At 41.8% G+C, this 27,666-nt stretch overlaps 1 protein-coding gene across 1 annotated transcript in view; it reads left to right on the forward strand.

Annotated features, from left to right (window-relative positions):
* KALRN (kalirin RhoGEF kinase) overlaps positions 1–27,666 on the forward strand; it is a 432,237-nt gene that overhangs the window by 302,013 nt on the left and 102,558 nt on the right. The window contains exons 29-33 of the mRNA XM_066323074.1: positions 164–275; positions 1,423–1,613; positions 2,007–2,108; positions 2,796–2,938; positions 4,026–4,128. Coding sequence (XP_066179171.1) covers positions 164–275; positions 1,423–1,613; positions 2,007–2,108; positions 2,796–2,938; positions 4,026–4,128 — 651 coding nt within the window. The remainder of the gene's footprint in view (positions 1–163; positions 276–1,422; positions 1,614–2,006; positions 2,109–2,795; positions 2,939–4,025; positions 4,129–27,666) is intronic.

Here is a 27,666-nt window from a genome sequence, read left to right on the forward strand (position 1 = left end):
CATTTGACCCCCACTATTTGTGAGCATCCACAGTGGGGTCTGCTGCAGTTCAGCTTTCTCCTGTGTCTGGAGCAGCTTGCAGGGACCAAGTAGCACAGCTGGGTGTGAAGGCAGCCCATGGATCAGAGTTTGTTTATGCATTTGTGTCTGCATTTCTTCTTAGGAGCTGCTGACCTGCTGCGAGGAGGGCAAAGGGGAGCTGAAGGATGGCCTGGAAGTGATGCTCAGTGTCCCCAAGAAGGCCAACGATGCAATGCACGTCAGCATGCTGGAAGGTGGGCAGGGGCCAGGGTGGGGAGGGACCTGCTGGGAAACAAAATTTGTTAGTAACTCGTGGTCGAAGGTAGTAGAGGTTGACTTTAACAATTCTCTTGTTTCATCGTAATTTTTAGGTACTTCCTGGCTCCTTCCTTATATATTTCCAAAGGTCTTGAAAGGATAAAGCTGGATAGGAAGTTTTGGTGGGGAGGGGTTATTTATCTGTATCTTCTGTGTGTGTATATATATGTACACATGAGTGTATATGTATGCATATATTGTATGCATATATATATATATATTTAGCTGTAACATTCCTTCTCCATTAAACAAAAAAATCACCTTCTGAAACAGTACCAGTTTAGCTGCTGACAGCTGTAAAAATTATTGGATGAAAACATTTCATAACACCGCTTCAACATTTCAAAAGTTCTGTTTTTCTGAGTCAAAACAGATTGTGTTTCAAAATGTTAGCATAGTTATGCCAACGATTTAAAAAGAAACATTAAAAAATATTTTAAAACTACAGAAAAAAATGTTTGATTGGCACAAAGAGAAGTATTTTATTGGCTTATTATTGTGTGGAGTATTTCTGAAATGTAAAAATCTTATTCTGGACTGAGATGCTTTATTGTGTCTCACACATTTTCTTGGCTTGGGAGAATAATTTCCAGACTGGCTTGAGGAAAACCAAGAAACAAGCAGAACACTAAAACAAGTGAAAAAAAGCAACTGGTGCCAGTATTCAGGCAGCACAATAAGCCCAGGTGACTAAAATTGCAGGAGGGCAAACTGAATTTGTAATGAAGTGCATAGAATTTCTTGCAATGCAGTTCTGTGTACATTAGCCACCACTGAAACTTTTATAATAGTATTTTTGATTAATTATTACAATACTTCAACAGCAGCCTCATTTAGCACATATGGTGTATTTGGCCTCTGATGAAGTAATTACATTGCTGCAGTAGGAAAAAAAAAGGAAAAAGAAAAATATTATCACTGGGGCAATAGATAGCCATTATTGTCCTTTCAGAATATGAAAAATAAAAAAAAAAAAGAGGAAGAGAAAGACCCTTTTATTTCAAGTCTTTACTGCTTTGGTGTTTCTGTGAATTTATTGTTGTCCCAAGCATAAATACAAGCGATTGTATTTCATGGTTTTAGGGTTTGATGAGAACCTGGACGTCCAGGGAGAGCTGATTCTTCAGGATTCCTTCCAAGTGTGGGATCCCAAGTCTCTCATTCGGAAGGGCCGTGAGAGGCATTTGTTTCTCTTTGAAATCTCTTTGGTGTTTAGCAAAGAGATCAAAGATTCTTCAGGACACACAAAATATGTTTACAAGAACAAGTTACTGGTAGGTGTGGCTGCAAAGCAAATATTCTGGGTGTTTTGGGTGGAAGGGGTGTTTTGGAGGCTGGCATGTGCCCTGCTGGGTTGGGGGACTCTTTGTCCCTGGAGGGGCTGGCTCTGAGTCCTGCAGGACTCACCTGGAAGTCAGCCTGCAGTGACTCTGGAGGGGCTTAAGGCAGTGAGGTGTGAAGGGTGAGGGGAAATGTGAGCAGGATCACTCCAGCCATTCACTGCCCTGCCACCCCTGAGCTTTTCTCTTTCTTTTATCTGTGTGTAGCAAAAGGAGATAAGATCCTGTCCCCCTACCCATCCCAGCCTCCCCACTTCTTCCAAGTCCAACGTTTTCTCATGAAGCTTCATGTACATGAAATCTCTCATCATCTCTCCCCCACACTAGACCTCAGAACTGGGAGTGACTGAACATGTTGAAGGAGATCCCTGCAAATTTGCTTTGTGGTCTGGACGGACACCATCCTCAGACAATAAAACAGTGCTGAAAGTAAGTCTTTTGTGTTTGTTTTCTTTGCCTTCAGCACTTCAAGCTCAGGCCTTGGGAGCCCTGAGTGAAAGGTCAGTTTCTTCCCTGCTCATATGGACATGGCTCCCACGTCTGCCTGTGGGGTCATGTCTGTGTCAGAGCAGCTGAGCTCGAAGGCCTCAGGAGCAATTGGGACACTTGTGCAGCCGCGCTGGAATTGCATCTCCCCTTGCAGCCTGGGTTGAGCAGCTGCACGCTGACACAGGGCAGGTCTCAGGGTGTTTGCTGGGAGGTGTAAATCTCTTATTCCTTTGCCACTTGGTTATCAACAACCAGCCTCTTCCACAGACCTCCAGAGCTGACAGCCTGTTCTGTCAAGTGAGTCTCTGCTGAAGAATCCATGTTAGAGTTGTTTTGTCCAAGGAAATCCCAGCTATGCACTGATAACCTGTTTCCCCTCTACAAAGCATGCTGCACTGCTAGCAATAAGTGTATTTATCCAGAGTTTAGCTGCTTTGCTGTTGCTTGCCAAGTAGGTCTGGTCCGAACTCTCTCAGTGCCCTGGGGTTACCAGGTAATCCAGCAGCTGCAGCAGTGCAGCAGGGAGGACAAACAGTTAATCATGGCATTCATCAGCTGGCCATCATCCTCCACACGGGAGGTGAGAATGTGATAACGTCTCTGTCTTTCTGCCTTGTGAAACCTTAGGCATCCAGTATTGAAACGAAACAGGAATGGATCAAAAATATCCGGGAAGTTATTCAAGAAAGGATCATCCATCTGAAAGGAGCTCTGAAAGAGCCAATTCAGCTCCCCAAGACACCAGCAAAGCAGCGAAACAACAGCAGAAGGTAACTTCAGTCATTCCCCACAACGTGAAATCACTGGTGTTTTCTCAACTCACAGCTATGTGGTGTCTGTGGATTTCGTTATTGGTTTTTACTGTAGTCAGTGCAGTTTTATCATCTTTGGTTTTTTATGTTGTCTTGGTAAAAGTAGCTAGAAATCTTTTTTATGATGTACATCCAAAGATTTTTCATTTTATGCTCCAAAGTATAGAGAGAAACAGTAAAAATTTTTCAGAGTCCAAGGTTATAGCTCTTTCCTAAAGTAGATTTTACTTCTTCACATTTGAGTCAAACCAGATTTTTTTTTCATTGTTTGGCAACCGAAATCATAGTTGATCCTGACAATATATTGAAGAATATATGGTGAATAAACTGTATTTCATCATTAAATACAAACTTGTTTCAGCCTGTCAAGTAATATTAAATTTTTTTGTCGATTTGTTAAATCCTGGATTAAATAGAAATTACAGATAATTAATTGTTCTTTTTCTGTTGTGGCATTCCAAAAGCCACCTGTAATTTGAGCATCTTCATTTTCTCATCAAATTTTATCCCTCTTTTACTTCAGGCTGTGTTATAGAGACATCCAAAACATAAATAACCAAATCATCCAGGAGACCTGCAGCCAAGCAGAGATCCAGACATTTCCTCTGAGAACATCCTCCGATACAAAAGATTTCTTTTACAGAATGGAGACATATTTTTTCTTTGTCCCTAAGGACGTATTTTGTATGATTTAAGTGTTTACCTTGGAAGACCAATAAGCATTTATTATGTGTTAGCAGCCTCAGTGAGGTAAATAGGTAGAGCTCTATCCTGTCTTTATCTATGTTTGGATAGCATTGTTATGGCTTAGTATTAAATTCCTGAAGAAATTCAGACAAATGTGATTGTGTGCAAATCCAAGCCCCATGGCTGAGGGTGACATCATTCTAAATTGCAAGAGCTCTGTAGCACCATGGGCTGCCTCAGTGGGGTGATTTTGGCACAATCCAGCTCTGTCCTGCTGACTCAGCACTCCACCTGTAACATTGTGCCCACTGGAGGCGTGTTAAGGAATGTCATTGTTTCCCCATCACATCTCTTGCAGGGATGGAATAGATGATGCAGACAGCCAAGGGGATGGCAGCAGTCAACCTGACACCATTTCCATTGCCTCCAGGACATCACAGAACACAGTGGACAGCGATAAGGTAGGACTGAAATGTGAAAATACATGGCAGGTAATTGCCCCCAGAAAACTGTAAGTGAAAAGCAGAATAGAAGGTGAAAGAAGGCAACCTGTCTTCGACTGAGAGAGCTGAAATTTGTATTCCCTTTCTCTAGGTCATTAAAACCCAATCTCTTTCTGTGTGCTCATCAGTACGGCTCTTCCACACGGTAACATCTCTGTTACTGCTGCTTGTTTGTGGTTAATACACAGAGGTTCAATTGGCTCTGAAAGAAACAGCCCAGAGCAACATTTTCTTGTCTAGTAAATCTTGTCCTGTGAGATCCAGCTTCTGAACGAGCAAACAGCTGGTTATGTTACACATTTCCCTCTGAGCTGAAATCAGTTGTTTGTTGGAGGGAATGCAGGTACTTACACACCAATTAATGCAGCAACACTGGGATCCTGGCTGGTATCTGGAGAGCCTGGGAGACCTGCCATTCCCAGAGACTGTGATTCTGGAGCCCTCTCCTCACAGACATATGCTGGAGCATATGGATGGCCTTGAGACACACTGGATACTGTTGGAATGCTGCACACTGTATGTACTTGTCATTTTACTTGTCAGACAATCTGAGGCCACATCCCCAGCTCCACGAGGATGCCTCGCTTGAATTTGTCACCCTGATACCTCCAGCTGTGCTCTTCCACTGAATTAGCAGTTGATTGTAGGAGAAAATGGGCAGTTAATAATTACCTTAGCTACACTGATGGGGTTTGTCATATCCCCTGAGAGAATGCCCATATTCTCTCCCTGTGCTGTTTTGAAATCACATGTAACTTGAAAAAGCTGAATTCTCCCACGCCATTATGGATTTATCTGTTTGTCAGGGCTTTAATGATGCTGTCACTTAGACAAGGTAGGAAGGTGTCTTCACAAAATCAGAGTCCAAGCTTTGGTTGTAGAGTTCACAGGTAAGGTTCAGTGCAGACACTGTTTTGAAAGCTGGACTCAGAAATACAAGTTAATTGCAAATAAATTACCTTTGTAAGACTATCTGTTGTATTTATCTTAAATGCATGTCCCCATGATTTTACTTTTTTGTCCAATAATGCATTAGGAAAGTATTCAGCCTCACAATCCAAAGGCCACTGTAATGTATGCAAATACTTTGCCCGATGTCTGAGAAGTCTTCAATCCACATGGACTTGTCTTACTTTCTGTCTTTTTCACATTTATCATTCCTGCTAAAAGGCCCTGACTTAGTTCAGTGCTTAAGCTCATGCTTAATTTTAAGCACTCACCTAAGCTTTGCTCGTTTGCCCCAGCCCGTTGTCTTGGTTGCATGAATTCTGTCCAGGTCTAGGTAAGATGCTCCACGTTGCATGCTGCAGCTGCATACAAGGGCTATGGTGCCAACACAGGCTGTGTACCCTGAAAGACAGCCCATCGTGGCAGGAGCTGGTTTAAGCATGCAAGACTGGAAACATTTATTGGAATTTCTATCCAAAACCTTGTTTGAACTGGACAGCAAATGTGTATGAGATAAACTGAGCAAAGATCATACGGGGAAAAAGTTGTTACCACTGGGGAAAGGGTTGTGTCATGCTTTTAACTTTTTTTGAGGTAGGTGGTTCCCTTGCTGGATTAAGGCTGTGTGTTTTTGTGTCCTGTTATACATTTATTGAATAGAAACAAATTTGCATGTACAGCTAAGGCTAAAGGTTGCTTGTATGAGCTTTGTTGAATCAGAGGTAGCAGTGTATCATCCTTAAGTAGAGAGGCAGTTGAACAGTTTCCTTATTGTCTCTGATGCTAATGCCAGAATACTGTGGAGAATTCAGCTCCTAGAGTGCTGCAGCTTCGTGTCTTTGCTCCAAGGAGAATGAACTCCCTGCATCTCTTTATAATTCTCTCCTTTTGTCTGCACACTGTTACCCAAATTAGTGGGGATGAAGCTGAGCTGCCTGACTGAACTGGCAGAGTCACACCTGTGTTCAGGGTCCACTCAGACATCAGGCTCCTCTGCTGTGCAGGGACTGTCTGGTCACCAGATCCAAAGCTCTGAAAGGGCTCCTGATGGTGACATTTTCCACATGGGATTTTTTCCTTCAGTGTGTAGCTGAGTTGTTCTTCTAGGAGGGTCTGACTGGAATGTGACTGGACTGGGTGGTTTTATATTCTCACATGGACTGGTGCTCGTTATCACCACTGGAAGACAGGACCATATCATGCTCTCTGGGTAGGTTTTTTGGCAGAGTTGACAGGTTTTGGCACACACTGTAGCATACATGCTATAGTTAACTTGTGTGGGGCTGATAGCAGCTCCAATGGGTGCAGGGTTCAGCAATCAGTGGTCTCCCTGCCTATTCCAACACAGTCAGCAGACTTATTCCCATGATTCAGATTCAAGCCCAGAGGCTTTTTGCAGCTGCAGCCTCCATGGGTGACATCTCTTTGTGCCCCAGTGAGATCTCCATCCAGAGGATCCAATGGAAAGAGCTCCTACCTTTAGAAACTCTGGCTGCTCACAGCGGCCTCATCTGCAAACCCATGCCAAGAGCTTTGCAGCATGTCAGGATGGCAGCACATTCATCCTGCCTTGGGAACATCCATGTATTAACTCCATGCCAGAAGCAATTCTCAAGTAATGCATAGGAGTTGATATTACTCTCTGAAGCCAAAAGAATTCAAAGATTTAGCTGACACACTTTGTCCTTTCCCTAAACCTTGCTATTATGCCTGAGGATTGCCTAACACATTAGCTAAATGTTCAGACAAGAATGTCAAACAACATTTTAGACAAAGAAAATCACAACTTCTCAAAGATTCTCAATTTCAAGTAGCACTTCTGCTTAACAACACTCCTCATGCCTCAAGTCATATGTATTTCTTTCAACTTATTTGTGAGTCAACCCCTCCTGAGCTGTAAGTAGCAATTTCTGTTTTCTCTCACCATGGCACAGCCCTGGAGCTAAGCTTTATTTTTGTATTTCAAACTCCTAAAAAGACAAAAAGGTTTTTTGTTGTTAAGTGGGAATGAAATAACTTTACTGTAAATTCAGCAAGGATTTTTTTTTTCTCTCAAGACCTGTGAACGTGGCCACAATATTTATCAGGGGCATCCTTTGGTGCAGAGGATAGAGCACTTGGACTGGGGGCTGGGTCCTGGTTCTGCTCTGTCACTCACGTGTTGGATGCCATCACAAAGGACATTTAATGGCACATTACCCTTTCCTTTTTTCCCCTTGCTTGAATGAGGAAGACACAAATTCCTGCAAACATTTCATTTGTACATTAATTACAACATTGTCCTCCATTGTCCCAACACATGATGCAGAGCTGAATTCAGACCTGGTTTTGTAGCCTTTATGGTAGTGGGCTCTGCTTTGAAAATATTCTGAGTTATGTGCCTGAATCCAGAAGTGTTATTAAGCCTTTAAGTATGCAGACTTTCCTGACTGCAGGCAGTGATCAGGTGATTATATAAGATTCTCCAGATTAAAAAAAAAAAAAAAAATAGTGTCCGGGTCTGTTTCAATTAAATACTCGATTAAGTAGCTTCTTAAATCTGGATATAAGTATTTAATATCTTTACTTTCCTTGGGCTTTTCTCTCTCAAAAATATGTAAAGCAATTACCCCTAGGCTCAAACATTTCTTTTTAATTACACACTATATAGTAGAAACACAGACTTCATATAAGGTCTGTGGGTCTGCACCTTTGCAAAAGGAAAGAAGGAGAGAACATATTAAATGTTTCTTTTTCTGTTTGCAATTCATGACTATTTCTACACACAATCTGTAATCTAAAATATTTCATATACAGGAAAATAATTATTTGGACTATTATTTGGATTGTGTGTGTTTTACATAGGTTGGGAAATGGGTTGATGACCCAGTGCTAAAGAATCAATAGATAATGAATGCTATTACAGTAACTGCAATTCCCATTGAGCATTCAGGTCAGGTCCTGGGTAACCTACTACACAAAATTTCTTCATCCTTTTCCAAAAGGCAAAGGAGACAGCTTTTGTTCTGTACAGTAAGCCCTCTTCAGCATGCTATCTAAAATCCTATCCTTAGAGAAAAATCCTTGCCCTATTCGCAGCAGACAGGATTTCAGTCTTTATATTTGGATTCAAAGCAGTGGGGAATGGCATAAAGGAAATGTTACATGCAGGGCATTCTCATTTGTTAAGCGCATTGAGCTTGTGAAACAGCTGTTTCTGGCGATACTGGTCCAGCTTCCAATGGCCTCCTTTTTGTTGGCTTGTGCAGAACACTGAGGAGAGCAGTTCATATGTCCTTCTGTTGTTTTTGGACGTGGAAAAAGCCTCTGAAATGTGAGCTGAAAACGTTTTACTCTCTAAAAATAAATCTACATTATACACTTTTATCTCTCCCATTAGTTACTAGACTTAGCTCATCTTTCAGCAGCCATGGGACTGAGATCTTGACCTCTTCCACATTGGTGGTATTATGTAAAATCTGGGAATAATCATTCTTCTAATTGAAGGTAATTTGTACAAGAGGGGAGATTTTAGAATTAAGGCTTGTTGGAACAAGTCAGGGGCAAATTCTCTTTTCTTGAGAAGCTTCTAATCAAGGTAAAACAGCTTTCTCCCTGTGATGTTGTTGCTGAAGCAGGAAGAGCTCACTCACTGCCGGTGAGCTCTGTGTTGAGTCACATGCAAGAAACAAATTTCTACTGCAGTCCTGGGAGAATATCAAGGGACAGGGGCTGTTGACCCCCAGCAGTGCTTGTGTATGGCCAAAACACGTGTCACCGTGGACTGGAGTCTGAGCAGGGGGACTGACCTGAAATCTCCCTGCCGGTGGCGAGTGGGTGCTGTGTATTGCAGCTCATGGGAAAGAAGCTAGAAGGTGCAATGTCAACTCTGGCAGAGCCAAGAGAGAGCAGGATCATGGGAATGTGGAGTGGGTGGTGAACAGGGAGTCACTTAAATACAGCATCAGGAGTATTTAGAAGTCTTCCTGTTTTCTGGAGCACTGTAATAGGTGCCAGCGATTTATCTGCCGGGCATTGACTGGAAGAGGTTTCTTCCTCCAACCAAGATATTTTTCTCTGAGTAAATCGGATTAGATTAAACAACTGTGAGTTTCTAAAGGGCAAAGGAAGGGATTTGTTTGGTCTCATTTGTGTACGTACTGTCGTGGTTATTCTGACACAGTCCAAGCAAGGGATATGCCAGAATTCAGTGCACTGTCTGGAGTGCTGCTTTCTTGCAGGGACTGATGAGTTATGGGACCACAAGGAAAAGGAAATTTATGTAATAGAAAATGACTGCTGACTGTTAAGTGAATTTTTCCTGTGAAGGTACGATAAAGAGGAGTGAATTATGGCCCCAGAGGATGTATTTCTATTGCTTGAATGCTGCCTAGCTTTAGAGCAGTTCTCACGCTGAGCTCCTACCTCTCTCACCTGTGGAAAAGAGAAAACACGATAGCAATCAAAGGAAAACCTGACATAAAACATTTTGGCCCTTTAATTAGTCTTCTTGAGGGCTCACTTACTGTAAGTGGTTAACTCTTTTGAAGATACTGTCATGTAGTAGCAAAAGGTTTATCTTACCAAGGGATAAATTGTTCAGCCAGGAGCTGACATCTCTCTGTCTCTCTAAGGATAGTTTCTTAAAATTTCCTTAGGCTTTGGGAGGCTGCCTCTCAGTTCTGGCTTTGAATCTTGCTTAGGACCCCTTTAAATTCAGCTCCTCCCTGAGAAAAATATACAAATGTATGTATCTTTTTTTTTTTCCCCTGTGAATGGTTCCCTGAAACTGAAGTCGTCGAAGTGACATTTGGAGCTGATAAAATGGGACTGGTTTATCTCTGCTGGCAATGCCTGATTTGGAATGAACTTTCTAATCGTTGATGTTCAGTAATATTACTGTGGCACTTTTCTTTTTTCTCTCTTTCCTAAGCATAAGTAAGGACCTTGCCTTTGCTTCCTGCATTTCTTATCAGGAATGCAGCAGTGCCAACATCATGAAATGTTCCAGCTTTTGATTTGCAGAGCTCTACTTGTCTGTCTAAATTTGATGTTTTTCAGCCTTTTGGAAAATTAACTTGAGGCTCTTGGAGTGAAATATAACACACTCAAACAGGCAAGGTATAAATTACGTTCTTAGATTTCCAAATGAAGGAAATCTGGACTGAAGTGCTGCATCTACTTTGAATTGTGCAAACTTTCATGGGCACTCACAGAAAACTCTGAACCTCAGAGGGGATGCAAATAATTGCAACCATTTTTTGCTCAGTGTTGGGCCTATGCTCTGCCTTGGTATAACTTAATCTCTGCTTTGAGGACTTGGCTGATGGGTCTCCCAATGCCTTTATTTGCCTGTGCACCAGTCACTATGGCTTGTAGCTGTACAGGAATTTACCCACCTGCCATCTGCAGGCAGAGTCATTTTACAGCTCTTTTCTTAGTGATCTTTAATGCATGTAGCAAAAAAATTTCCAGCTCAGGAATTAATAGTGGCTCTGCCTACAGCAAAGATCTCCCAGGACAATTCTGGGGCCTTTGGCACTTCTTTTTCTCTGTGAACTTTGAAAAAATGGACTTTGGTCTTCCCTGGGTTTGAACCAGATTTCAAAACAATGGAAAAAGTAACTCTTACCAACCTTGGTTTTCAGCCAGATTTAATCCTGGCTTGAATTACACATTATCTGTCTTTTCAGGCACCCATTTCTAAATGTAACAGTTTGTTGATCAGGAGATTTGCCTCTGAGAAGAGATCTGTCAGGGATGCAAGGGCTACCAACAGTAAGGACATTTGCCTTCTGCTGCCAGCTTTGCTGTGGCTGTGGGTGGAGCAGCACCAGGCACAGGCTGTCTTGTTTCACTGAACCTTCTCAGAAACAGTTCTTCTGGAAAACAAAGTAAAATATGATCAGCTGCTTTTAAAATATAACACTTGTTGGAAGCACTTGCAAACTTCATAGCAATTATTCAGGGGACTTTCTGTAAAATCCTAATCATGTAGTGGAGCCTTATTAATTTTTTCCTGTGCTGCGTGGCTGGACAATTTCCCACACACCTACAGAGGAGGTGATGACAATGGATGAGTTTCCTCAAAGACCCCCTTTTTTTTTTAATCTAGTAGTTGAATTTTACCAAGAAGTTTCCCTGAGATTTGATTGTTTCACACTGTGAAATTACAGCAAAGCCAAAACATCTGCGGAGCCCGTGGAAATAGCAATCATGTTGTTCATTGGGTAATATCTCATAAAAGCTTCATAAAAGGCAGGCATGAAATTTGCCATGCATCTTAAATATATCAGCTGGGATTTCTGGAAGTGCTATTGAATTTTAGTGGGACTTCTCGTCTCAAAATTCTTGGACACAAAAGGAAAACCCAAAGGAAAACCATTCCTGTGGTGGTCAGTGCAGGGTCACTGCTCAGCACTCACAAGTTTATTTTCCAGACCCTTGCAAGAAGCAGCAGATATTTTCTTAACACTTCTCCAAAGTTTGGTTGATTTTTTGTGGCTATAAATAACTGCAAATATGAATCCAGATTTAGATCAGATGCTGAGAACAGATTCAACTGCAAAACCCTGAACGTAAAGCCCTACAGAAAGGGATTCTTCAAAAATGTCTTCTCAGCACTTTCCTTCTTTCAGACCTGGCATTTACATCCAGGGCAGGTAGAATATGCTCCACTTGTTTTATAAAGTGCCTTGTTTTGCAAATTATCATTTCTATAACTATCCATTTTATAAAGAACATTTGCTATTAACTTTAATAAACTATGATTTTTTCATTTAGGACATAAGGATCAGCATTCAGTATGCCTTTGGTCTTATTCTTAGGTCTTTTAAATCTAATGCATACTTTGGTGGAAAATAGGTAAATCACTAACACTTGAAAATGTAAGTGAAGTCCCATTATGATAAAACAAGTGTATGAACTCCTTCAGACTGAAAGTCTCTTGAGAACATTGTAGATATAAATATGAACACATTCCTGCTGATGGTATTCAAATGTAGTTTCTGTGATAACACACTTGATCTGTCCTTTCTATTCCTGCAAGCAGTGTGAAAATCAGATTCTGTACTGATGGACACATTCCCCAGAGAGGTGCAAGGCACACAGCCAGGGTTTGTACAGTCATAAAATCTTAGTTCATAGGATGAGTATCTTAAATCCACTGCAAATGTTGTTCACAAGACACTTCTGAGGCACATTGATCCTGCTTAGGCAGGATGGCTGTGATTTTTAAATGTACAGAATGAGGTGGGGAGTGCTGCCCTTTAAAAGATGGCTGGAAACTCAGCTGTGGACAACACTATGGTCTTACGGGACAGGAAATAAGCTCCATATCAATAAATCTATATTACTAAGCAAACAAACAAAAAATAAAGATATTTTGATGCCTGCTGTGAAGAAAGAGGATGTTTAAGTGAATGAGTTTGATGCAGTCAAAACAGATTAAGAAGGAAAGAAGTATAGTAAAATCCCTGTCTTTATTTCAAAGACATGAGCAACCCCAGTGATTTCAAAATAGAAGGATTAAGATGAATTAATGATTTACACAGAAGAATTGAAGGATATTCTGGTTTTTAGCTCTGCAGAGGGACAAGCTGTTGTTTGACTTTTATAAATGTGCTGTGATTTTCAAAGAATCAGATGTCAAAGATTCTTGCATTAGAAATTGAGCTGGACTTCAGGTGGGAGAGGAGTTTCTGTCTCTGAACTGGTCTTTGACTAATTGGGAAACAGTTCGGATTGATTTGTGTTAGTCAAAATTAGTATTTTTTGCCAGTAAAAATGGTTAGACAAAAACATATGTATCTGAAGAGATCAAGTGACTGAGTTCCTTCCTCCTCTCTATCCCCTAATGTGAGTGAGAGCTGAACTCTAAGTCATTAAAGGCCATTTCCTCATTATTGCTTATCAAAACTAACACTGTGTTCCTTCCCTTTCTCCTCATGGACAACTCCTTTTCACCTTTGTCCTTGCGCCTGGCGCACAGCAGAGGATCCAGCCCTGGAGTGACCCTGCTGAGGTGATTGCTCACCTCGGGCTGCCCCAGACTGACCCTCACCATCACCTCAGCACCTGCCCAGACACCCCTGCCCAAAAACCTGACACCACTTTGGAAACCAGCCTCCTCAGGACAAAGAATGGACACTCCTGCCTCAGCCTTGGGCTGGTGTTCCAAATTAGTCTGTTGATTAAAGGGACACAGTAAATTAAAAGTGGATAGATTATGGGGTCCTCTCCAAATGAGGCATAAATAGAATAGGAATTGTCCATCAGTGTGCTGGGGTTGTCTCTGTATCCATTCTTGGGCCACTAGATCATCTAAAGTGCTTGGCTTGGAAAGAAAGGAGCAAACAGTATTCAGAACTTGTTTTTAAAAAGGGTATTTTTATTATTTTTTTTCAATTTAATCTCAAGTTCTACTTTCTATGTTGTCATTAAGCAAGAAGTTGTTCCTCATTTAAATCTGATCATTCTTCTCCTGTTCTTCAAAGAACTTGAGTTCATGTTTATTTTTCCTGGGCTGTTGTTTTGAGTCGTTTCTGGGGTTTCATTCTGGTGATTACAGTGTGTTTGTTTAATTTGGATGTACAATATAAAATACATCTCTCTGGAGGAACAATATGTTTTCTTTTTGGCATAGGTTGGGTTTTTTTTTTTTTTTTATTTTAGAATTCATCATTTGTGTGTGGCTAATGCTTACTAGAGATGCCAGGTTTGTTCAAGAAACTTGGAAAACCTTGGAACAGCATGGTTCCAACTATAAAGGGCACACAGGGATAACACAGAATAACTGTCTAGAAATGAAGAAAAGTTTAAGTGAGATCAGAACTTAGTATTAGGAACTGGTCTTTGAACAACATAAACTTCATTGATCAAGGACGTTAGAGGACACTGGAGATCATTGAAGTGTGAAGTTAATATTAGCAAGAGGTTTGATATTGGGAAAAAACCTGTATGTGAAAGAGGGGGACTAAAGGAAACAGTCCCAAATTCCTTTTTTCTTCATATCAAGGTGATCAAGTCAGGAAAATACAGTTTATAAACAATATTTATAAGACCTTTAATTCAGTCATGTAGCAGCTTTTAGGTGGGTGTTCAGAAGTTCTGTGAAGGGTCTCTTCTTTCTTTAAGTGTGTATCTGCAGCAGCAGCCATTGCCACCTTGCCTCTGGGGGATGTTAGTGTGTGCTGGTGGCCTTATCCAGATCTGGCTGACTCTTGGTGTGCTGAATTTATCCATTCCAGGGGAGACATCAAGGCTGTGTGTCTCCAGAGCTCATTAGTTCTTGGGAAAACCTCACAACCTACCCTCTCAGCTCATAGAGCTCTTCATCTTGCTGTCTGCTGGTAAATGTTTCTCCATCCAAACCTGTAGATAAAACTTACATAAAACTCATTCATGCATTCTCCTGTGGCATGGCCCCTGTACAAGTATCAGTCAGGTGGAATGCCTGATTATGGCAAAAAGGAGCAGCCAGAGAGTGAGATAATTGATTTTAACTCTTTAAACCTTGGTCTTTGTGTGTTGCCTGGTTGAGCAGAGCTGTGACTGTGGAGGACCATGAAGTACCAGAAGAACACAGGCACTGGACTGGGAGGCATAGAAGGAGTCATGGGACATGGAGGGCAGGCCACAGGGAGGCAAGGAGCTGAGAGAGGTGAAAGCTTTCCTGAGAGCTGGAGACGTTCCGTGTGAGGGGACTGGTGGAAGTGATCACACCAGTCAGTTTATCATTATTTTGTCTTCTCTTTCCACTTAAATCCCAGTAAGGGATTCTTCTTCTTCTCACTCCTAGGTCAAGTAGGTAGGAAAAGGCTTTGAGTTACGGGAAGGGCTATTCTGGTTTCTTCTGCTTGTCCACAAACTCCTGGCCTTTTCAGTGGTCTGGGGCAGTATTTATTCTGGAGCCTTGGATTCAGCATTCTCCCCACCTTGTAAACCACATGCATGCCTTGGTGCTGGCAGCTAACACAAGGGAGAGAGGCGTCCAACGCTTCCCCTAAGCCTCTGTGTCCAGGATCCAAGTGCTGCTGCTGTCCAGATCAACTTTATTTTTGTTTGTGTCTTGCATTAATTTAAAACCCACCAACAATCCAAACCAAACTCTCCCTCCTCCAATGTGTGCAGGCCAGAAACAGAGGAGTGTGAAACATGGCACAGCTCCACAACCTCTTTTCTGCCTGGGTTAATTTTTCATGACACTACAACATCACTTCCTGCAAATAAACTATTATTGAAAGCACAAGGCTGGACCACACATGTGTGTTTTCCATTGGCATGGAGAAAAGCTGTGTGCTGGTTGCTGATTATTTATTTTCACGAGAGTCAGTTGGGTTTGTTGTTATGTCTTTAGGGCACCATCTCTCGAGGTGCTGATCCTTCTCAGCTTGCAGCAAGAATTGAGGGTGGGAGCCGGCTGTGCCCCACAGGTCCTGGGCCTCAGCTGGCATTATTACTAGAAATTCTCCAGTGTTGATATTTGCTGCATGATCCTGAGCAGTCAACAGGAAAGGACAGCAGGGGGTCTACCCAGTGGTAGGAGCACTTAGCCAAGCCATGTGATTTTCCTTTAAAACTCGAGTGTGATTTTCCTTTAAAACTCGAGTCGTTGTTAGGCCATTGGTTAGAAGTGACATTTATATAGAGAAAAGAAAGGAAATTGAAATTCACCCAGAGAAACTTCAGCTTTCTGGCTTACTGCAGATAATGCAGTGAGAGCTGGTTTTTGTATGAATTTAACTGGTAGTCCTAAGAAAGGTGAGGGCTGTGTTCTCCATCCATTGTTACCTATAAAATGGGTAAAATGGTCTTTGCTTTCACATCCTGGACGCATCCTGGACAATGATCTACTGTGTAGGCTTCCAGTGTGAGCTAGGGCAGTTGAAAGGCTGGTGGCCCCCTGCCCCTGAACCTCCCCAGCAGCAGATGCAGCCTTGCCCAGCTTTGTAGTGACTTAAGCAGCTGTGACTGCAGGGACAGGCTGGGGACAGAGGTTCTTGAATGACCTGGCTTTTGTTGCAATGGCTGAGCAGACTATGGCATCCCTCTGCCTCTCAGATAAAACAGAGGTGTAAACCAGGCCTCCACGGGTTGTTTTTGTCAGTTGTCTTTTGAAATCTCAGAGGTTTCACGTTCTTTCTTAGCTCCTGGCCTCAGTGCAGTAATTTTGCAGAAACTCCCTCCAACTCTGAAGTTATGCTGCCCTCCCTGGCAGCTGAACCTTTGGTACCTTTTGCCATTATGAAACCTCTGTCCTTCAGACTTCCTGGGAGAGAAATTTGAGGACTGATTAAGGACTTTAAAAATCAACCCTTTCTCAGGCTCATCGAGTTCCTGCCTTATGACCTTCTCTTTGTGTGATGCCCATGTGTTATTTATGAGCATAAAAAGAAAAAAAGAATACATTGTTGAGGCTGAAGTGCTATTAGTTATGTGGCACTGCAAAGAGCAAGAAAGGGGATGGTGAGTGCTGTTGGACTGGGTTAGGCAGCTGCTAAGGTCAGAGATGCAAGGCACAAAAGGTGAGTCTTTTGAAGAAATGCAAAGGAAACAGGGTGATACGTAAATCAGTTTTATTTAAAGTCAAGGAAAGCACCTCTCTGTTCACCAGGTGAATTTCTGGCTCTGAGCCTCTCACAGCTCCACATTACATCCAGCCTTTCAGGAGTCCATCAGCTGCTCAGGGTTTTGTTTCAGTAGGAGCAGGATTTGCCTCCAGCCTTTGAACAAACCACTTTCCCTGTCAGGGGGGAGGATAAAGGATAGTTAAGTAGTTAAAGTAGTTAAGTAGTTAAAAGGATAAAGATAGTTAAGTAAGAACTGGGCTGAAGCAGATGTCTTTTAAAAAATGTACAACTGATTTTCCATCTGCTGGTTCCCAGTCCTTGCTTGCAGTGAGAGACAGAGAGCAGCACTGCTGCATTTCAGGAGAACCAGGCTGTGCTCACCAGGTACAGATCTGAAAGGTGGCCACTTGCATCCACAAACCTGGAATTTTTGCTGATTGGAGCAATACAGTAACTGCTAAAATTGATCCTAATGAATGATAGCATTCCTTTGCTTTTCTTAATGTTGTAACTGATTAATTCCCCAGAGTATTCTTCTGGGCATCCCATCCCTATGTAAAGACTATGGCTAAGTGGCTTAATAGGATAAGTGCTTTATAAAACAGCTCTGTAATATTTTAGTTGTCTCTTTTCATTTCAGTAACAAGCATAAGGGAAGCTAATGTCCCAGTACACAGGGATTTGCAATCACCATTAATGGAGATAATTCCCCTCACGGGAAACAATAAAAAATACCATTGCAAGAGCTAGAACACTTTTCTGGCTTTGCATTTTTGTCACAACAGATTGTGTCTCTCTTGCTAAATTTCTTTCTGCTCTAGAGGAGAAAACAAATCTGGCAAAGAGAAGCAACTTTAATTATAAAGATAAACTCATGATGGGGCACAGTAAGGGTTTCTGAGTTTCCCAAGACAATATCTGTATGATTGAGGAAAATGAAATAAAATCATGGTAGCTATTAGCCATTCAGTGAGTTTTAAATGAGCCCTGAATGATGGCAGAATTAAGAAGAGGTTTTGCCTTTTTCACATTATCATCACTAACAGAAGGGGTCTCACTTGCTGTTTGTTCTATTTTGATGGTAAATCCTGTCTTAACAAATACGCTGGCAAGCTGTAAGAGAGCAACTGACTTCAGTTGCATGGGAGGTCTGTCTCATATTCCATATCCATCTGAGAATCTGGTTTTCATGTCTTTAAAATATGCAGCAGTGGAGATTAATACATTGGTTTGGTTTTTAATGAGTGAACCTTGGATTTGAAGGTTTGCTGCAAACTCTTTTATTTAAATGCTTTCTTATTTGTGGCGCCATGCTTAGAATGCTACGCATAGCATTATCTGGCTATTAACTCCTGTGACAAGATGGATTTTAGGATTGAATAAATTGTGAGCATTCCTTTTAAATTGCTGGAGCCAAAGGGGCTAGGAGTGTAGGAGTGTTAGATTACCCAGCTGCAGTCATTCCCCCTGCAGAGCCCTGTGATATGTTAGGAGGGTTTTGTGGCTGAGTAGGAGGGAAAAAGTCACTGGAAGCAGCTCGGATCGCACATCCTCGACTCACCACACAGGGTAGGTGACCAAGCTCTTTCATGAGCAGCAGGCACAGAGAGGGAATGGAAGCCTTGATTTGGCACAATATAAGCTCCACGCTGGGCATGTAGTTACTGTCCTTTGAAATCAGTCAGATTTGAACCTTTTGTGCTTAGTCGTGATTGCTGTGCTGCTTTTTTGACTTTGCCCACCATTATGAGCTGGTGCAATGCGCTAATGCGAGTGATTTTTCCAGGAGATGTTTAGAGGGTCAGCATGTTTCCATTGTGTGGCCCCAGTGATTTTGTGGTGCAGAAAAATAGACAGTTTCTCTTCTCTTCAGCTGCAATATAGCAAATACAGAATTCTCTCCTGTTAGAAGCGTTGTGTTAAAACACACATATGAGCTGTCTGCATTCGGCTGCTTATCCCACCTGTGCATTCCCACCTCCACTTTTGGAAACCGATTCCAGGCCAAACCCTGTCTCTTTCAAGCACATGAGGACTGACTTTATTGGGACCTGAATTTGTGTCCCCACTCAAGCAGGTTATTGCTTTGAAACAAGATGTTAGGAGCCTCCTATCGGCTTTGAGCCAACACTAGTCTTTTAGACAAGCAAGGAAGAGTCATGTTTTTAGATCCACAAATTAAACATTTCCTTCCTGCTGTCACACCTGTTTCCATTGAAAAGTGCTGGCTGCATGAAGAGCTGCTACCATTTCAAGTCAGCTCTTCCTTGGAACAAATCATCCTCTGTACACACCTTTCCAGCTTCCGCTGAAGTGCGTTCTTGGGTGATTAATTCTTATGCAAACAAACTCTTGACTGGGTGATCATTTCCTTACCTGTTTTTTGTATACATGTGTTATTCCCCTGCCTGCTGCATGGTGTGAAGTGGTTCGCGCCATCTTCAGCTTTTTAAGAAAAAAATGAAATTTCCTGTATTCATTTTTCCATATACCTAGATGCAATTTCAGTGTTGCCAGAAACTTTGTTCACTGATGCTGGTTAGTCAAGGAATTGGTTTTGTCCCAATATCTAGTTTTAATTTCAGACAATGTTCCGGCTGGATAACTGGACCAATTATTCAGGTTAGTATGCCTCAGTATCAGGCAAAGATATAGGGTTTATCTTATTACATTGACTTCAAATACAGCAGAAATCAACGTCAACTTGAATGTCACTGTTGGGTGAGGCTTTTATGTTAATGGAATAGAACAGGAACAGGAGAAGGAAAGACAATAAAGAATGAGTTGCTCAGTTCCACAGAAATGAAATTGGGAGCAGACCTTTTTCTGCTAGGAAAGAACTAGCAGAAGGCGAAGAAATCACATGATCCTGGCTCTTATGTCAGTGGATAAATTGAGCATGTTTCAGCACAAGGGGTAATGGGAACAAATGATACTGTCACTGTCTTGTCTCTTCTGTAGGCTTGAGCAGTAGTGTCATTTTGGTGTGATCTTACCTGTAAAAAGGAGAGCACAGGGTGCCTGTGAAAGCCCCTCGGTCTGATTGCTGAGGTTGTTATTTTGCAAAAATCAGAAACACTGTCAGGCAGTGCGCCTGGATAGTGAGAGGGGGGAATGAGGCATGATGCCTAAAGTACACATGATGAGGAGTGGGAAAATGGGAACAGCAATAAAGCCTAGGGACTGGGGATGAGTAAAAAACAGGAAGTGAGGCACGTGGAACAGCCCCAGGCAGTGGCTGGGTGTTCCAGACTTTGGACATGATGGGATCAGGTCCATGCCCCATTGGGACTGGCTGTGTCTAGGTGGCCTATAGGATCTTGCTTTTCTGAGAGAAGACTGGTGAGGGCAGCTCATGGTAAAGGGCCTGGTGGGACCCGATTGTTGGCTGCAGCTGAGGAGGCATCTGACACTCTCTGAAGACACCAAGGAGCCTCTAGGAATGAGACAGTATTGGTTAAAGATTTTCTTGGTTCTGGTTCACGGATGAGTAGGAGAAATGGCTGGAAATATTGCCTTTTGGAGTAAGCTCCTTGCAAGCAAATTAGATACCGTGAGTAATGAATGCATTTGACAGCAGAGTTTTTGATTTTACAACACATTTATAACACCTTGGAGCACTTAGTACCTTGTTAACCCAATTAGTATACTCTGAAACTGCCAAGGCAATCTGAACAGCTATTAATCACATGCCAAACTATCCGAGATCACACTTTGTTATTGCTGCAGGGGCAGCCAGGAGTGGATTGGGAAAGAAGCAGCTTTAAGCATCGACAAACAGCTTTAAACAGACAACTGGTTACAGTAAAACCAAATAATACTGAATCAGAAATTAATATAAAAAAACAAGCCATGATACCATAGAGTGGCCTGCCTCATTGGCACGTTAGGAACTATGATAGTCTATGAGTGGAAGTTGGTTATGCTGGAGCTATGAGAAGAGCTCTCCATGATATGTGCTGAGCCACGCTGATGGTACCTCTCCAGCCTGGAGGCTGTGCAGGTTTTTCCTAGCGTGGCCCAGAAAAAGGAGCACAACTGCAGCCTGCAAGCAGTCAGACATGCACCTACACCTGACTTAACACTGAGTGACTGGCATTGACTTCAGATTATTCCCACTGTGAGTCATTTCCAGTCCCCGGGGTTCAGCGCTAACATTAAAGCACAGTTCAGCCCTGTGGAGCAGGTGATCCTTGACCTCTGTTGCAAGACAGCTTTCAAAGCTGTAAATGTAATGGGATGGTTTAGTCCTGTCCAGGAGGAACAGGACAGGGGGTCTTGGTAATTAAATGTCCATTAGGGAGCTGCTTTCCAAATCTCTTTGAGTTTCATAGCAGGGTCTCTTATGCTACAAGAATGTCTAAACTACACCAGCAAAGTTGGTGTGGTTTCTACTGACATAGCAATTTGTATCTATGTTCCTGCAAGAGGTATAAATAATACAAAAGATCATGAGAAACTTTCGGAAATTGTATTTAACCTAAAATAAAAACAGTAAGAGGATTCGTGCCGGATATTCCAACTCACCTGTCAGCTGATAAAAGCATTGCAGTTTTCAAAATCTGCATTGAATCCAAGACCACTGAATTGCAAACCTGGTATATTGGCTCAAGGAATAACAATGAAATGACAAATAAAGAGCAGAAGTTAATAATGTATTAAACCCTGTTCATGTAAGTAATGCCAGTTAGCACCTGTTTATAGAAAATAAAATTAAGCTATCTTGATGTTTTTTATGAGTTTGTAATTCAGCTAATAGAGGAAATAGTGATAGACTTTTGTAGGCATTTGATTTGGGCCACGTGATATTTTTATTAACAGAGGAGAACAATAGAAAATTAACCTCTGATATATTAAATGATGGAAACCTGGCTAGTTGACAGATACAGATAAAATAGAATTATTATAGGGCAGGCAATTTTGTGGAGAAATCCTGGAGAGACCTTTGTGATAAGAGAAATTTTTTAACCTAGTTTCCTAAGGAAGCAACATTTTCTTTCATGTTTTCCACATCTGTTTGTGCTCTGCCCTCTGACGACTTTTGTACCCACTGGACAAATTTTAAGCAACTTGGCAGAAGCTACTGATCTCATTTCTGTGGAAATCCACGTAAGAATAGGGAGAGCAACCAAGAATTTGCTCTGATTAGAATAAATGCAGTAGTATGAGCACATGCATGGACACACACATTACTAGAGACTCCACATGGCTGAGAGACCTCAGAGATGTTTGACCCTCAGGAGAAGCTTCCTCTGTAGCTGGAGACTGTCCACGCAGCCCAGCTCAGTGGGAAGCTGGCCCGTGCTGGGTCTGCTCCATGGGGACTGCTAGTTATGCATGAGAAGCCAAAAAAATTAAAAGTATGTCACTAATGCCTGCAGCTGGATGAGCAGTCAGGAGCAGAAAGAACAGGCTGCTGGTACAGATAGCTTGGCTGGCTTTCCACAGGTAAACAGGAGCAGTCCTGGTAACTGCAGATCTCACTGTCATGGAGGGAAGGACACTGGTCCTCTTTTAGGCTCAGAGGCCAGTAGTGGTGACTTCTCCAGCACTGAGGTGGCTTTTATCTTGCTAGAAATGTGCTAATTCAAACAGCATGTTTCTTGCAAAAAAATAACCAGTAGTTAAATGCAAGCTTGTACTCTGTCTCATGGAACTGCGACTGGCACTATCCCATTTCCATGACTCAGAAGAGATGTAAGAGAGTGGAGTCATCCAAGTTAAACATTGGACAAGAAAGAGAGACGGAGTTAGAACAAAGATCATCTATGTCCCAGGCCTTCTGCTAGGCTTTTTTACCTTCCATATCTGCATGTTCCCATTTTTAAGTGACAAACCAATCCATATGAACATAAAACCAGCACCTTTCTCAGATGAAAGTTTGTAACAGCTTGGAGCACTCAGCACTCTCGACACACAGCTATGGTCTGCTCTGTTGCTAACGCTTTCAGATTTTAATTATTTTGAAACCACATTTGTAGCAGCATATACAAGAGCTACAGGGTAATAATAACAATAAAGCTATGTTGTGGTTTTGGTATAAACTCTTTGGTTTGGAGTTTGCAATTTATGTGTTCTGGAACTGGAATCTTGCCTTATAAAACAATGCAGCAGCCTTTCCTCATTTAGTTAGCCATCCATTTTTATTAGGGTGCTCTACACAATGCCTGCAATAATATTATAAAGGTGCACAAGGTTCATTATTTCACAACAAGTGACTAGCCAAGACCATTATTATTTTTATAACAGCCAGGCTTTCTATTGAAGTACAGTTTGGATTAGAACCCTTTTTTCCTCCTCCCTCTTTCTCTTCTCTCTACCCAAAGCTGAGATGTGCAATTGTTCCTTTTCAGATTGCTTTTCCACTCCCCTACAAAACATGTAGTTTTCTGTGAAATTGATGGATTATAATGGGAACAGATCAGTGATAATGCATTGCTGGAATACAGCTATCCCCAAGAGAGCTTATAATAATATCCAGTCTTCCTAAGCTTTAAAATCTGCAGTTTGGACAGCCTATAGCTCTAACATGGAATCTAGCTCTGAATTTTCCCTGCACTTAGAATTCTTTGATGCTCAATTATTGTTTGGGTTCTGCCCTCTCTGTGACATTGCCATGGCAACTGTCTTGCATAAACTCCTATGCTCAGACAATACAGCCCCTGCTTTATAGAGGGGCTCCAGGCTCAGAAAAGTTGAAATTGTTCAGAGAGATTACGGAAGATTAATGACTGTGCTTTGAACACCACAGGGCATATTTCTGAAAATCATGGTAATTAAATAAAAAAATACATGCAGGTGGTGTGTTCTTCAAGTCAGGAGCGTTGACACCTGCTGGGAGTGGTGGAGTTACAGTAAATCTGCAGTAAAAGCACCTGGGGATCTCATTCCAGCATACAGTTTCTTCATGCTAAATAGCTGTGGTGTGTAATTAGCTGTGGTGGTTTTCCTTCCTTGCCCATTCTCTGGTTGTAAAGGGAACACCCTGCCCAGGGCTCCCCACCGGGGTTGGTGTGTCCCAGGCTGGTGCTGTGTGCTGAGCTCTGTCAGCCCAATGGGCCCCTTGATGAGGCCAGTGCTCCCTTTCCTGCCACTGGCCTGTCCTCATTCTGCGGGCACATATTAGTGTTGTAAGGAAGATGAAAACAGAGCTGCAAATTGCTCGTGCTGAATCATAAACCAGGACATGTTTCATGAGCCCATTAAGCACATGCTTTTAATTTTAAGCATATGCTGAGCTCTGTTCAACAGGAATAGTTAGGTTAAGTATGTGTTTTTAAGTCCTGCACTGGTCTGAAGGTCTTTTATTAGAGTTGTGAACCACACTGGGACAATGAATTAAATACGCTGATTAGATTTGTAAAAGTGTTAGCTATTTTCATGCTCACTAATAACATCTTTAATATTACATGCCACATTAGTTGTAAGCAGCTGTCATACAGCAAGACATAAAATAACCTCAAAGGGAGTCAAGGCATTTTGTGTTCCCCAAAACCAATAGAATAGAAAGGTTTAGACTTTGCCCCCCTCTGAAGGTGAGCAGTGCTCCTCGGGATAGCCTCCGGAATCCCACCTGTTTGAGAGCAGTATATTACAACCTTATGTTACTAAAACACGTGTACTAGGAAAAGCTTAGCTTAGGAAAAAAAATCTCATCTGTTCTAAAGGGATACAAATATTAACTCAAACCAGATGCATAAAGGCTAGGGACATCTTTGTTCACTACAGCAGGTCTTTCAAAACCTCTTTCAGATCTCATGTCTGCCATATAAGATCTCTGTTTGCAAACGTTAAGAAACCTGCAAGTATGAGAATTAATGAAAAATCTTAAAATGTCAAGCAAAGAAGAAATGCATGCAGTCTGAAAGGGAACAGGAATTCATTTTGAGATCTAAGCTCGTTTTTAAATTAGCTGTTTGTAGGTTAACTTCCTCATTCAGAAGCTTAGCCATGTGTGTCAGTGAATTAGATAGCCCTTGGCTGGAGTCTCATCATGTTAGGAACAAGAGGAAGGGGAACCAGTAGTCCTAGAGGATCCTTAGGGACTATACCCATGAGGTTGAATTTAGCAACAATCCCAGCGCTTAAATCAAGGGTGCCTTTGTGTTGCTGCACAGGGTGAGAACACTGCTGGGGCCAGTGTGGCAGAAAGGCTGGTGGGGTTGCACAGCTGGTGGGAAGAGTATTTTATTGCTCCCTGGAGATTCTTTGGGTTTGTTTCCATATCCAGGACATGATCCTCTTTGAGGACTGCTGGGTTCTCCCTTGATGCAGTGACAATAGTAATGATGATAATAAATAAATTTGTACTCTAAATTTGCTAGCTTGATATACGTGGCCAAAATTGTCCATTGTTCTCCTGCTTGTGGTGAGCTACAGGTTTTGTAGTGAAAACCTAAGAAGCATTCAGGCAACTGGGCCAGCCCTTTCCACTGGGGTTATTTCGTGTCAATTGCTGCAAATTAGACACATGTAAAATTTATAATGTGTGGGTGTCTGTGCACAGAAATTTAGCTTCCTCGGTATTTACAGAACATAAAACAGTCCTCCTTGCTTAAGGCTAGGATGAACATTTCTGTCACATTAGGAAAGGCAACCTTATTTCATTCTGCAGCTGCTATTTAAATTCTACAAGATCTCTTTTAATCCTAAGCAAAGTTCAAAATAAGATGTTTCAAACATCTGCTAACTATTATGGGTCATGCCTTCTAGTAGAGGTAATAAATTATAGCCAAGAAGTGAATCAAATGTCTATTAAATAATGGTTTTTGTTCATTTCTTCAAAGTTTGTCCTCTTGCAGTGTTACCTGTTCTCTTTTTGAGCATGGTAGTCAACATGCCTACAAAGATTGTGCTGTGGGTGAGGTGGCTGGGATTGCAATGGGATGAGGGTGACACCCTCTAGTTTAAGTTAGGGGAAAAACAACAAACAAGTTGCTTGCTCTTTTTCAGAGCAGAGGAAAGTCTAAATCAATCACAAAAATGCACCCTCTGCACTGTGCCAAAAACAAGATGGGTGGGTGTAGCAAAATCTGGGAGAGAGGGCATTTCAATTTCCTCCAAAGGGGAGATAACAGATCAGCTTTCCAGTTTGCCATGGAAACCTTTTGTCAGCCCAGTCACAATGACGTCAAGGTGGCAGTGGCACAGAGACTGGGTTAGTTAGTGCAGCTCACACCTGTTGAACTGCCAGAGGGGAAGGTACGTTGGCTTTTACATTTTCCATCCCTGATTCTAAACAACTTTGCTGAAGGTTTAAAAAGTGCTATTCAAGTCCCAAGGCAGTTTTTGTGAGCTGTAGCAGATTCCAATCGTGAGCAGGTGGTGCTGGAGCTTTCACTCATGGAGAAATCCTGCTAAAAAGCATTTGCTCAAACAGTGCCATTTCCCTCCTGTTTTGGGTGTCCTCTTAGAGGGTGGGGAGAGCAGAATTGTACTTCAAAAGAACAGCACCAAATTCCTTCAGCGTGTTTGCTTTGCTTGGGAGTAAAGGCTCTGCTGGTGTTTACGAAAGGCGTTTTTTAGAAACACTTCTATAAAAAGAGAAACCTGAATTTACTACACCAGCTCTATAGCTGTAGATGTATAGCACTACACTGTAATCTGGTTTTGGAATTACAATTCTTCTGTCTGTTTCTCTGGTGGGTGCTGTGCTTTTGCATTTAGTGTTGTTGACTGGCTACTTTTTTTGGTAAAGAGAGATCACATTTTTGCTTCCTTCAGTGTTGCTTATATGACTACCTTCCAATTTTTCGTAATTAAAAAAAATGCTTTAACAATTCCTTAGAAATAAGCTTACTTCTTTTCATGAGAAAAAGGTGTGAACAGGGAAAGCAGTCCATCTTTTCTGCACTATTCATGTTTACCGGCAAAATCATGAAAGTTGTGTTTGCAGAAGACTTTGAATCAGTTCAAGTGTTGCGCTGTATCAATAGTCAATGCAGGTTCTGTTACTATGGCTAGAACATGAATTTACACTAATTGCATTTCTTGTCTAAGGTAACACGTGATAATTCTCCGAAAGTATGCCCTTGTTATTGCTAATCAGTATGCATGATACAGAATATTTCCTATCGTATAGCTTGAAAGAGGAGAAGTAAATTTATAACAGGGATGATGAGTCAAATTATATCAGGTTGCAAAATAGAATTAAGGCTGAGAAAAAGAATAGCATAAAATAACATAAAGTGGTCAGAAAAGGAAAATGGAGCCAACCAGTATAAATGACATTTATTGTACAATTAGAATGCAACTGTGTGTAGTGGAGCCAGTGAGTTGTAGAAATTTTTGCAAAGGAACCGTCTGGGATGATAATTGTCCAAATAGGCAATGTTGATGACCCATGGTATCCTAATGGAGATGGATGATGTCAAATGGCTGCCAAGTTTCAAGGCAGTAGAAAAACTAATATTGGGCAATAAACATTGATTTCTGTAGAAGATGAAATTGTCCTTCATATGAAAGAAATAAGGTTTAGCTACGTTAGTATTGTTGCCATTGTGGTACGTGTAAATCCTCTGGAGATATCTGTGAAGAACTATAATTCTCTTTGGCTTCACTTTGGAAGATGTTGTACACTCATCCATATTTTTTCTTTACAGTCATTACTGATGATTTCAGCGTGACAGAAAGGTATTTCATGTGATCTAAAGTCTCTGTAGTATCATGCAATTTTATTTGTGACTTTCTTACTGAAAGGCTAGAAAAAGGCATAGACTAAGTTCTCCACCAATATGTTGCCTGCCTCCCCAGGGAAGGGACCAGTCTCAGAGACTGGCATGTCTTCTGATGCCACCTCTCAGGCATCTGCAAGTGTCCCCTCTGCCCCTGCCCTCTGTGGGGAGCAGCAGGAGCAGGGCAGTGGGAAAAGCTGTTCCTGGGGAGCCCAGGACCTTCTCAGCTCAGGAGGGGAGGAGATGGCCTGTTGCTGCTGCAGCTGGGCAGTGATGTGCCAGTGACCAAAACCCTCTGTGTGACTGCCAAAACCCTCTGTCTGACT

This window comes from Sylvia atricapilla, chromosome 7 (genome assembly GCF_009819655.1).
Source record: "Sylvia atricapilla isolate bSylAtr1 chromosome 7, bSylAtr1.pri, whole genome shotgun sequence".
Taxonomy (NCBI): Eukaryota; Metazoa; Chordata; class Aves; order Passeriformes; family Sylviidae; genus Sylvia; species Sylvia atricapilla.